The sequence below is a fragment of the Ostrea edulis genome, chromosome 6, assembly GCF_947568905.1.
Source record: "Ostrea edulis chromosome 6, xbOstEdul1.1, whole genome shotgun sequence".
NCBI classification, from domain to species: domain Eukaryota; kingdom Metazoa; phylum Mollusca; class Bivalvia; order Ostreida; family Ostreidae; genus Ostrea; species Ostrea edulis.
The window spans coordinates 69,248,646-69,261,767 of record NC_079169.1 but is presented as its reverse complement, the minus strand read 5'-3'; the positions used below and the strand labels follow the sequence as shown (position 1 = coordinate 69,261,767).

The 13,122-nt window shown below is 35.2% G+C and overlaps 1 protein-coding gene across 2 annotated transcripts in view; it reads left to right on the top strand.

Moving 5' to 3' along the window:
- Positions 1-13,122, top strand: part of LOC125683663 (tyrosine-protein kinase BAZ1B-like) — a 36,351-nt gene that overhangs the window by 20,001 nt on the left and 3,228 nt on the right. Inside the window, exons 19-32 of one of the 2 annotated variants that reach the window (XM_048925089.2) lie at positions 771-885; positions 1,153-1,276; positions 1,522-1,686; positions 2,704-2,764; positions 5,539-5,577; positions 6,239-6,346; positions 6,539-6,659; positions 7,014-7,150; positions 7,317-7,457; positions 7,554-7,628; positions 10,316-10,446; positions 11,874-11,965; positions 12,114-12,388; positions 13,017-13,094. In XM_048925089.2, the coding sequence (XP_048781046.2) occupies positions 771-885; positions 1,153-1,276; positions 1,522-1,686; positions 2,704-2,764; positions 5,539-5,577; positions 6,239-6,346; positions 6,539-6,659; positions 7,014-7,150; positions 7,317-7,457; positions 7,554-7,628; positions 10,316-10,446; positions 11,874-11,965; positions 12,114-12,388; positions 13,017-13,094 (1,662 nt within the window). The remainder of the gene's footprint in view (positions 1-770; positions 886-1,152; positions 1,277-1,521; positions 1,687-2,703; positions 2,765-5,538; positions 5,578-6,238; positions 6,347-6,538; positions 6,660-7,013; positions 7,151-7,316; positions 7,458-7,553; positions 7,629-10,315; positions 10,447-11,873; positions 11,966-12,113; positions 12,389-13,016; positions 13,095-13,122) is intronic. The other variant, XM_056140625.1, reaches the window with a different exon arrangement.

The window sequence follows — 13,122 nt, the reverse complement described above, 5'->3', positions numbered from 1 at the left end:
AAATATAATGCACCTGTATGACTGTGTCCTAGAAATTGTTCTCCAAACAATATCTTACCTTCAAACCAAACAGCATATTTCAAATTATGAGCACTATATAAACAGATATTTTTGTTTCTTTTCTTTTATATAAATGACCATCACATGTTAAACACTACATGAACAAGTACATTGTTGATTGGAGGGGTTAAAGGTTAAGACATCCTCCATAACATGCCTGAGTCTCTGCGTAATAATAAATCCATTTTGTAAATGAACATTTACAGGTAAATTCATTAGAGGAATTCTATTTGATATACACATGTATATATAGTAATTGATTTTTCTTTGAATGTTTGATTGATTGATTGAATATTGTTAACGTCCCTCTTGAGAATATTTCACTCATGGAGACGTCACCACTGCCGGTGAAGGGCTGCAAAATTTAGGCCTTTACTCGGCGCTAATGGCCATTGAGCAGGGAGGGATCTTTATCGTACCACACCTGCTGTGACATGGGACCTCGGTTTTTACGGTCTCATCCGAAGGACTGCCCCATTTAGTCGCCTCTTATGACAAGCAAGGGGGTACTGAGGATCTATTCTAACCCGGATCCCCACGGGATGAATGTTTGAAGAAGTTCCATCTTCCAGGAGTACATTTTGTACTTTGATGTTGTGAATGTGTGTGTAAATTGAATGTTTATGCCACTACCATTATTAGGTTCACCTATTGACTTTTCATTCACAAAATAAGATGAGATTTTATGGTGTAATTGCCTTTGTTCACAGGAAGGGATAGCCTTAGCTAAGGCTGTATTAAGGCAGACTCCTATAGGAAGTGATCGGAACCACAACAGATATTGGGTGTTTTCTCAGACCACGCCAGGACTCTACATAGAAAGAGGCAAGCTTTGTTATTAGGGTGGGGTATTGGCTGGAATTTTCATATTACATTTGCATTATTTCAAACTGTAATGTGATACTTTCAATTTCTCATCTAAACATGTGTCATGGTGTGTGCAAATGATCTTAACTATAATATAGTTCTCTTGTGCTTTCCATACTGATGAAAGAAGTTGCCACATGCTGGATTTAATATTTCGTGTCCCTGTGCATTATGTTCATGTTATGGTTCTGTCTGATGGTGCAATTTTGATTTACTGTTGTGTAGGTTGGGTGACAGATTACATTGAATATAACGTCCAAAAGTCTCAGGAGTCGGACGATTCTGAGGATGACATGGAGATCACTGACGAGGGGCCTCTGTCGGAGTCACGAGCCCCTGCCGAGAAAACGTAAATATTTGTCAAATTTTACACACTTTTCATGAAATCTTCCAATCATTAGACTTTCCCTTTCAAAGAATTTTCCTTTACATGTTGGAAAATATGAATTAGAGATAGGATGAAGAAAACTGATTTCATTGAACAATGTTGCATAATTTTCTGTATTGCTTAAACTCCAACCCCAATGATTTAAGAAAGGTATGGGTAGCATAATTATTCAGGAAGAATACATCTCTGCCATATGATGTTTTCAGAGCCCCCAAAATAGGACAGAATCTGTGGTTTGCCTATGACTCAGTCAAAGATGTGGACTGCCTGATAGACAGCCTCCACCCACAGGGGATACGGGAAAATCATCTGAGGGCGGAGCTGAAAAAGAGATACGATATTGTACACAAAGCTGTGATAAGGGCTAACAGGTAGGGGGCGGAGCTAAAGAGGAAATGTAATATTGTACACAAAGCTGTGATAAGGGCTAACAGGTAGGGGGCGGAGCTAAAGAGAAGATGTGATATTGTACACAAAGCTGTGAGAAGGGCTAACAGGTAGGGGGCAGAGCTAAAGAGGAGATGTGATATTGTACACAAAGCTGTGAGAAGGGCTAACAGGTAGGGGGCAGAGCTAAAGAGATGTGATATTCATTATTGTACACAAAGCTGTGATAAGGACTAACAGGTAGGGGGCGGAGCTAAAGAAATGTGATATTGTACACAGTTGTGATAAGGGCTAACAGGTAGGGGGCGGAGCTAAAGAGGAGATGTGATATTGTACAGAACTCTTACTTCTGACCATGTATATGGACTAACAGATAGGATTATATCACATCTTCAAAAACCAGGTGTGCCAGTAGTTTCGAGTGTCTAGTGTCATGATTTTTATCCCCTCGTGCAACTAGTTGCAAAGGGGGTATGGCATCATGTGTGTGTCCGTTTGTGTGTAAGCTTGTGGGCAAGATTTAAAGAGAACCTTCAGACTGACGATGATCACAGCTTGCATACTTCTGTGGCATTGAATGAAGAAGAACCCTTTTGATTTTCAAGGTCATTGATGAAATATGTTTTAGGATGTCAATTGATTCAATAATAATTTCGACTAAATTTATGTGTGAATTAACAATACAAAATAATATATGAATGAGTATCGACTTTTGCTTTCCTTTTAACATGCAAATTTCGATCCTATGAAAATAATTTGGAAAACTACTTGTAACTTTATGTGGGCATTTTGACATTTTATTTAAAGTTATTGCACATGAATATTTATGCTGAGTAATTCCACATTTATTGTATTTATTTCATATTGTGAGGGGATGCTCCACCTAGCAGTGCTCTGATTTTGATAGATACTACCAAAAAAAAAATTGTTTTAGATTTGTACTCACATTGTAACATGGAATAATTTATGTACAATGTATCTGTCGACTTCTGTAATTGCAGAACCAATTTAGAGCTCAGGGATTGTGATGGAGAACAGGGTTTAATAGATGCTTATAAGAAGGTAAGCGTTTTATATGCATGTACATGATTATAATTTGCAAGAAACTGTCAGTTTTCTTCTGAAAATTGATTTTTCATATGAAACCATGTTGAATTTTTTGGGACGTGGTGTTCATTCATACAGAGGGGCTGAATTGATTCACTTGGGTTGTGTTATAAGAAAAGTTTAGTTCAGTGTTTGATACATATTTTGGGTTTATTAGTCTCTGCTTTGATTAGTAACACCTGTAAAATAGCAGTCACTTGCATTGTATTAGGGTTTCCACTCATCATCAAAATGACAGTACTGAGTAGTGAGCACAACTGATAATATTTCGGTTGCTGATTGAGGAAATAATTTAGTTTTATACGCTTTTATGGAAAACAATATATCATAAAAGAAGACTAAAATTCACCACTGTTCCAGCATTAGTTACATGGTCTCATTGAGTTGTCTCTCTTGTTTCACTATTCACGTTTAATGTGTACTGTATGTAATGCTGATTTTTATACGCCCGTCTTAAGACGGGCCGTATTATGTTATGGCCTTCATGTCCGTCCGTCCGTCCGTCTGTTAGCTTTTTCGTGTCCGGCTCATAACTTAAATACTATAAGGCCTAGAATAATCAAACTTTGTCAGTTGATACATCTTGGGTAGAAGGTGTGTCGCACATTAAAACCAGGTCGCTGTGACTTTTAATTAAGGAGATATGGCCAAATATGGTAAAACCCTGTCCGGCTCATAACTTGAAAACTATTTGATCTAGAATCATGAAACTTGGTCAACTTATGCATCTTAGGTAGAAGGTGTGTCGCACTGTACTTTAAGGTCACTGTGACATTTAGTTGAAGTGATTTTTTGAAAAAAGTATGTTATAATTGGTACAATCCCTACTCATATAAGAGTTTTGTAGAAAACCTCATTCAAAAATGTTACATCAAGAAAACACATATTTTTTTTATGATATACTGTACAGCTTTTTTTAGCTTATGTAATGTTTCCTTTGTTTCTAACAATAACATGAGAAATTCCACTTGTCCCATGGGAGTAGCATGCAAAGGGCATTTTGACAAGACTAATTAATGAGTTTTGTGTAGAGCATCTCTGATCAACATGATCAAGCAGGTGTTATCTTTATCTCTAGGGAATTGGGCAGAGAGATCTTAGCCTCTTAATTGCAGATATACCAGAAATTATTTGTGAAAGTGAATTTGTTTGTTGTGGTTAGTCTTTATTTTCAAAATTAATTTGACATTGTACTATATAATTTTTAATTTTTTTTCTCAGCAACCTATATGCAGAGTATCATTTCTCACTAAGACAACAAATGGTTGCAATATGTATAAAGGCCTATTTTAATGATTAGTATTTTGATGTTTTGTTATGGCTGTGGCATTGTTCAGAAAAAAGATATACAATGAACAAAGCTGCAGATTGGGCATTTGTGTAAATCTGAACAGATGAAATAGTATTACAATAACCATATTAAAAAATGTTAATTCAAGAAACTACACATTCTTCATTATATACACTGTACTATACAGCAGTATATAACAAACAAATTATTTCTTTTGTGTCAGTAACAAGAGAAATTTCCCTTGTCCCATGGGTGTAATTATCAAGCAATTCAGGAGGCATTTTGCTAACAGAAAAATTGCATTCTGTCAAATTACAGATTAATTAATGAGTTTAGAAGATTTCTGTTACAGCAATCTGATCAAGGAGGTGCTATCTATATCTCTTGCAATCGGGAATTGGGCAGAGGAATCTGGCCTTCTAATTGATCTGTCAAATTTTAGAACAGTTCTAATTGGTAGCCATTACTTTGAAAGTTAATTTGGTATAAAGTTTAAGAATTAATATGATATTGTAAAATATATTTTTATTTTATATCTCAACAACAAGGTGCAGATTGTCATGTCTCACTAAGATGACAGTTTTACAGTCTAAGAATAAACATAATGACTAATGTTTGATGTTTTATTATGCTGTGCATTGTTCTTCATTCCTTAAAATACAATGAGCAAAGCTGCAGATGTGCATTTCTCAAGTCTAACAAAACCAGTTGAGAAATATATGATGTATTATTTTTTTCTAATTAATAACTACACCATAGGAGATGCACCAGTGTTTGAAATAACCGTTTTTAATCTATATTTATTTATATTGACATCACCATGCATATTTTACTTTTATACTTGAAGATTTGACAAAGGCAGATACTGATATATGTATTTTTTGATATGTTGAATAAATCAACCTTTTTGAGTACTCCCATTTATTGTAAGTTGTTTGCTTGGATAAAGGGCTATCTTGCACTTTAATCATTTCATTGAAAACATTTGGGAAAATGTTTTTATATCCTTTTAAAAATCATTAAGCTTACATTATCAATATTTGAAGCAATGTCACATGAGGCCATAAAGTGGGTAAGATTCTTAAAGGAAGGTTGACATTTGGTTCCATGCATACCTATCTCTTCATGGTGATATGTTCATGTTAACAATATGTGACGGGCGTATCATGTGCCGTGGCGGTGCACTTCATTTTGATTTATGGGAAGAGGGGCATGGTTAACAAACATACCTTGTTCCTTATTAGATGTATTGAAAGTAACCATAGTAATGTATCATGAATTTAACCATAGTAATGTATCATGAATGGTATCCAGATGTGGTGGGGGGGGGGGGGGGGGGGGATCTTTTCAGTCACATCGTATAATGAAGCTTTTCTTAATATATTGCTTAGTTAATGAAAGCAGAAATGTTTCTTTAGGATAACTTTTTATTTATTAGACATCGGAGTATGATGAAAATGAGCCTCACTTTAAAAAGGTATGACATCATGATCGTCATCCTTCATTATCGTACTCTTAAGTTTGGTTTTTGCATATCATACCCTCACTGCTTCAGAAATTACCACAATTTTTCACCTAAAATTCAAACATTTGGAACTTTTAAAAAGTAAACTTTGCCTTCACTTTAGCTTTCTCTTTTGTTACATTAATTGCATCTTATCTTCATGCACAGAAAAATTGAGAGGTAGTTTTAATGAACTCATCTTTTGTATACCTCATGCTTTCCTTTAAAATTCACATTTATTAAATCTTAGAGAAGATTTGAACTTGTTTGCCAAGTCTGACAATACATGTATTTAGATCCTTATTTTAATTGTTGCTGTAAAATTTCAATATTAGATAAAGTTACCTGCATACATTTTGACATTGAATGTAGCATCAAATAAAAAGTTCTACTTGTTGATAAAATACTGTTGAATATACAGTTGAGATACAGTGCACTTGATTCAACCATTCACATATAGATTATTATTTTTCGCAGAATTCTGTCCTTTCTACATGTATACATCCAGCTATGTACATGTACATGTATGATCCCCAGTTGTTGATACTGTTTTACAGTCCATTATTTGTGTACAGTCGGGATTTATTTTCTGTCCTGGTTTGTTCGTTTGCAGTCTGAGTATGTTTATTGACAGGAATTGCTGGACACAGAGCTGAAGCTGAGGAATGGAGGACTAGGAGGAGTGGACGAATTTGCCATCTGGGAGAAAAAACTGGAGACATCCACAGATATTTCCATGATGGTAACCATAAATTTTAAGCTTTTGTCTATATAGTGAAGTGTTGCTTATATGAAATCGTGGCACTGAACAATCACATCTTTATATTCAACAATTCACAGTACTATTATTGTACATTGAAGAGGGGGAGGGCAATTTTTATAAGTGTAATTTAAGTTCGAAATTTTGTATGAATGACATGATTTGAACCTGCAGGCGGAATGTCTACTGGAAGTTCAGGAAAATGTACTGGAGAAGTTTCGTCAAGGTATCATGACTGTCAGTAAAAAGAAGATCCTGGTGAAATCGGAGGACAACAGCGACTCGGAGGAAAAAGGTACATGTACTTAGAGCTGTACAACTAAGTACTTTTAACATTTAAATTTAATGAAAATATTAGAATAAATTTTGGAAGAAAGAAAAGATGCAACTCAAAAAGCTTTTCTCTTTTATACATGGGTAAGATTTTATTTTTTAAAAAAATTGTGAATTTATACAGATAAAATATAAATTTAAAGGAATTCTATGGAAATACATTCCCATGTGTATCATAGATTTTATGAATGAGTAGCTTAGATTATCACTATAACCACTGTTTTTAGGAATGAGTAGATTAGATAATCACTATAATCATTGATTTTAGGAATGAGTAGATTAGATAATCACTATAATCAATGTTTAAAATGTACAGAGGAGGAGATCTCGGTGTGTTTGGGGATATCTAAGTGGAGAGAGGCGGTGGAAAACGCCAGCACTGTGTCTCGACTTCATGTCCTAATGGGAATCATGGATGCAAGCATCAAGTGGGAGAAGTCAGCAGAAAATGCGGTAAAGATATCCTTTATTTCTGTAGCAAAGCAAGCTTCATGGGGAAAAAAATCACAATTGCATTGTAGTGAGCACAGAAGACATCATTCTGAAAAGAATAAATATTTGGAATTTATTTTCTTTGTTGCTTATTTACAGAACTTTTGTTTTTGGTTGTTTTTTTCAGAAATGCAAGATTTGTCGTAAGAAAGGCGACGATTCGGCTCTGCTCCTGTGTGATGAATGTAATCAGGCATTTCATATGCACTGTTTACGGCCAGCGCTGTTTCAGATTCCCAAAGGGGACTGGCTATGCCCAGCTTGTGATGTACGTCAGATATTGAAAAAAAATTATATTTTTTATGGATGTTTAAAATTTCAGCAACGTTCAGTCACCTAATTGAAAAATATATTTATCTTGCAGCCAAATCATTCTAGAAGAAGAACTCGGGATCTACCAAAGAGTTATCGTGTATCAGATTCTTATGATGAAGGAAGTGTATGTGCAGATTATAATTATTTCTTTTGCATTTCTTTTAAAATTACATGTGTGTTTAGTCCAAAAAAAATTTAGCCGAGTTACAACGAAGTTGAACTTGGCTATTGGTTTGGTGATGCGGGCATCAACAATTGGTTTCCGGATGATAACTCAGAAAGTTTACAATCTAATCAAATGAAACTTTGAGATATTGTTGGGTACCAGGTAAGGAAGACCCCTATTGATTTTGGAGAAAAATGGTCAAAGGTCAAGGTCACTGACCGAAAATAGAATGAAAATTTCAGTAAAATTTGGTTTCCGGATGATAACTCAGAAAGGTTTAATCCGAATCAAATGAAACTTTGATATATTGTTGGGTACCAGGTAAGGAAGACTCCTATTGATTTTGGAGAACAAAGGTCAAGGTCAGTGACCGAATATAGAATGAAAATTTCAGAAAAATTTGGTTTCCAGATGATAACTCAGAAAGTTTAAATCCGAATCAAATGAAACTTTGATATATTTGTTAGATACCAGGTAAGGAAGACCCTTATTGATTTTGGAGAACAAAGGTCAAGGTCACAGTGACCGAATATAGAATGAAAATTTCAGAAATGTTTGGTTTCCGGATGATAACTCAGAAAGTTTAAATCCGAATCAAATGATACTTAAAGATATTATTATGTACCAGGTAAGGAAGACCCCTATTGATTTTTGAGGAAATAGGTCAAAGGTCACAGTGACAGAAATTCGATTTAAAATTTTTAAAAAAAATTGGTTTCCGGAGGATAACTCGAAAAATTTTAATTTGAATCAAATGAAACTTGGATATATTGTTGGATACCAGCAAAGCAAGGCCCCTATTGATTTTGGAGAAAAAAGGTCAAGGTCACAGTGACCGAAAATAGATTGAAAACTTCAGACAAATATGGTTCTGGACAGTAACTCGAAAAGTTTAAAACTGAAATTAGTTCTTCACAATTATAAATATGCCACATCATTCCTGACTTTACAATGTATCCCATGCAACTCGGCTTATGCACCCCTGGGTGCTTATATTGATTTTTTTCTTATAAATCAAGGTGATTATGCTACATGTTAATAATAATGGATTTTGTTTCAAATCAAATTCATAAATTGACATCGGGAAAATATGTGCATTGTATATTCCTTGTGTTTTTATGTGCCCATCTTCAGAGTGCCCATCTTTAGACGGGACGTATTATGGTACAGCGATGTCTTCTGTCCGCCCGCCTGTTCAGGGTTTTCTGTTTCTAATTTTATTTCTCTGTCACATATCAAGCTGGAACTTGCTTTGTAGCTTCTTTGTGGATCATTCTAGATCATATTGCAATTTTGATCCATTTCGACCTCTCATGCAGGAGTTTTGCCCCTTTAATTGAAAATTATTGTTATATAGAGGGTACATAATTTGTCCATCTAACTCCTTCCACAATTTTCATGTGAGGGCCATCTTTTTTACAGAGTGTCTGTATGGGTATGGAAGATGTGCATGCGGCAAGGATTTTGATTTTCTTCAATTTCTGAGAAAATTATTACAGGTTGTTGAACTTACATGTAGTCCTTTTTGAGGACTCATTACATAGAGAATACATGATTTGTGTGGTGAACATTTCCTTCAGTTGTCAAGTGAAAACCTTCTTATTTTACAGAGTGCTTATATGGATACTGAAGGTGTGCATGTGGCAAGGATTTTGATTTTCTTTAATTTTTGAGAAAATTACAGGTTATTGAACTTAGTCAGTTTTGAGGAAATATCGCATAGAGAGTACTTTTTTTCTTCTTCCACAGTTTTCAGGTGAGGACCTTCTTATTTTACAGAGTATTTTTATGGGTATGGAAGATGGGCATGTGGCAAGGATTTTGATTTTCTTTAATTTTTGAGAAAATTACAAGTTGTTGAACTTTCTCAAATTTGGGGAAATATTTTACACACAGTACTCTTGGTTTGTCTATCCCCCTCATGTCAGTTTTAAGCTAAGACCCTTTATTGATACAGTGCAAAGAAAATATGTCACACAGCCTATGGCTGATACTACTGAAGCAAAGCTCTACAAATTATGGCTTAAGAAAAATGACCAATGTAAGCATTTTCACGGGCGTATGTACCGTTTGCGGTGCTCTTGTTCAACGTTTGGGGTGATCTTACTTTAGTGGATGAAGGTTTATGACTGCCAATCTAAAGATTTTAAGTTCAAATTTTGCATGGGTTTGAAGTTTTTTAATTTTATAAATATCATTATGCAAATTTTTTCCTGAATAAGGTAAATTTCAGAGATTACTTACATACTTAATCCTCTTCATGCTGGTCAGCACATATGGCCGTCACCAGAGGCCTCCATGTTGGAAATTTCAGAGATTTCAGTTTTCAAAATGCAGTCCACTCCACTTATATTGAAGTCAGTTATATTGAACTATCTGTTATATTGAAGCTAAAATAAATCCACCAGTAGCAATATTTGTGTAGTTCAGCAATGGTTATATTGAACTTTGGATATAATGAACAATTTCATGTTGGTCCCCTGAATTTCATTATGTCCGGAGTAGACTGTACTTGTTTATTGACCAAAATATTATGATTTTCATCCGTAACAATTTTCTTCAGTGAGTTGTGCTTAACACACGACATATTTGAAGTGTTTTAGTGTGGTGTGTTATAATGGTAAGCACTGTTTTGTTTATTATAGGATGAGAGTGAAATAGAACATGAAGAGAAATGTGTACAGTGTGGCCATGATGAAAATCTAATTTTCTGTGCCAAGTGTCCAGCTGCATTCCACTTGGAGTGCCATGAACCCCCTTTACGGCGACCTCCCAGGTAAAAATAATTAGACTTCCCAAATAAATGTTGTTATTGGTAAAAGTGGCAATAGTTAGATATAGATACTTAAAGGGGAATTTTGAGGTACATGTAATTCATTATAGTTAAATTTGTGCAACAAATTTACTAGCATTGCGGAAATTGCGGGGAAAGTCAAAATAGCGAGGGTTTTGGCATTGCTGAAATTGAATATTGCCAGCAATTCATTGTTGTGGGATATAGTAAATCGTATTGCATCACCATTTTAATTCGACAAATTTTACAGGAGTTATGGAACTTTGTTGAATTTGTACATGATACACTATAGAAACACTTCGTGGACGCAACTCCTCCAAAACCGCTCCACAGATTTTGATCAAATTTTGTAGGATTGTTGGTCACCATATGTAGTAAAGCATATTACATCACCATTTTAATACGACAAATTTTACAGGAGTTATAAAACTTTGTTGAATTTGTACATGCTACCCTATGGGAACGCTTTGTAGACGCAACTCCTCCAAAACCGCTCCAGATTTTGATCAAATTTTGTATGATTGTTAATCACCATATGTAGTTGATCATACAGCGCCATCATTTTGAATCAACAAATTTTACAGGAGTTATGGGACTTTGTTGAATTTGTACTTGCTACGCTATAGGAACACTTTGTGGACGCAACTCCTCCAAAACCGCTCCACAGATTTTGATCAAATTTTGTAGGATTGTTGGTCACCACATGTAGTAAATCATATTGCACCACCATTTTAATTCGACAAATTTTACAGGAGTTATAGAACTTGTTAATTTTGCATTGGGATGGAGACTCTTGTTTTCAGATTTTTTATTTGTTTCATTTCAGAAATATCTTTATATAATTCCAATCTTATTTATTACAATTGTTTTGATTGGACAAAAATAAAGCTGAACAAGAGTCTACACATCAATCAATCCGAAAACGCGATGTATTCATACACGCCTGAAAACAAACAACATAGTGCGGGGAAACTATTCAAATTTTTGCAATTGTTAATAAAGTGAATGAATTGGAATTATAAGAATCAAACATTCTTTTTGAAGAATTTATCGATGTGTAGACTCTGGACATTTTACTAACAAGCTTAACATAAAAGTGCTTCGCACTTTTATTCAGTTTGTGAGTAAAATGTAACGGAGTTTACACATCGATAAATTCTTCCAAAAGAATGTTTAATCCTATATAAAACCTGTAGTGTTGGGATAAATTTGATTGAAATGTAACAGTTTGTTGTAAATTTTTCATATTTCCTTATCAGAGTTTCAATAAGATCATATCTGGCTAAGAGAAACACTTGTTAAATTTTTCTTCATAGAGAAAGAGTTGTTAATTTTGTGTTTCCCCAAGTATAATCCTTTATGAGATGTTGCATGTAGATATGTAGAAATACTGAACTTTTTTTTTGCAGAGGTCAGTGGGAGTGCAATGAGTGTAAAACGGGGGTAAAAAGGTCATCCAGATCAAACACAGCCAGGAGAATGGCAGTAAAGAATAAAAGAGGTACAAAAGTAATGTACTAAGATAAAAGATTAACCGTATTTAAAAGGGGATTGAGAAAATTTTGAATGATGTTCTGTGTAAGACAATCGACTTCAACTTTACGTAATTTTTTGCTACTTTATGTACAACTGCTTTTGTACACTTTCAGCCCCTCCTAAGCGGCGGAATTACGAGGAGTCGGAGGGCAGTACAACAGAAGAGGAGGAGAGTGAAGTGGAAGGGACTCATGATAGTTCTGATACAGAAGAGGAGGAAGCCCCACCTCCCAAGAAGTCACAACGCCGATCGCAGGACGGGACAGCACGACGGGGCAGGCCTTCAAAGCAGATGCAAAGCAGGGACAGGGGTGGGAAACGGTCCACAGAAGAGGAGGTACCTGCGTCACGTGCGGGGTCGTCACGACGGGCACCCTCAGATTTATCTGTAAGTTACCTGTGTCATGTGCTGGGTTGTTACGAGGGGCACCCTCAGACTCTGGATTGCACTCAGTAGTGAATGATTGAGTTTAAATACACATGTACTGGCACACTGACATTCAAATGCAAGATATTACTCTAAATCATGCATTGTGGATAGATTATGATATGTAGTTTGAAAAATGTCTTATCTAAACATGCTTAGAGCCAGGGAAATTCCCAAATTCGGGTTATATCTGGAAAAGTAAGTATTTTTTACAGCAAAATTCAAACTTTGGTGCTGGAATAGAGTCACACACAATCTAGATGTGACAAGTTGAACTGTGTAAATATTGATCCCGTTATAAAGCTGTCATGCCTGTAGAAAAAAAAATTGTGTAACTTGTTAGATGAGAGAACAGATTCATGTTTACACTGGAGATGTGAACAGATCCATGTTTATATTGTAGAGATGTGAACAGATCCATGTTTATATTGTAGAGGTGTGAACAGATCCACGTTTATATTGTAGAGGTGTGAACAGATCCATGTTTACACTGTAGAGATGTAAACAGATCCATGTTTATATTGTAGAGATGTGAACAGGTCCATGTTTACACTGTAGAGATGTGAACAGATCCATGTTTATATTGTAGATATGTGAACAGATCGTAGCCAACACCATGAAACATAAAGCATGCTGGCCTTTTCTAAATCCTGTCAACAAGAAAGAGGTCAGGCATATCTTTACAGAACATATTA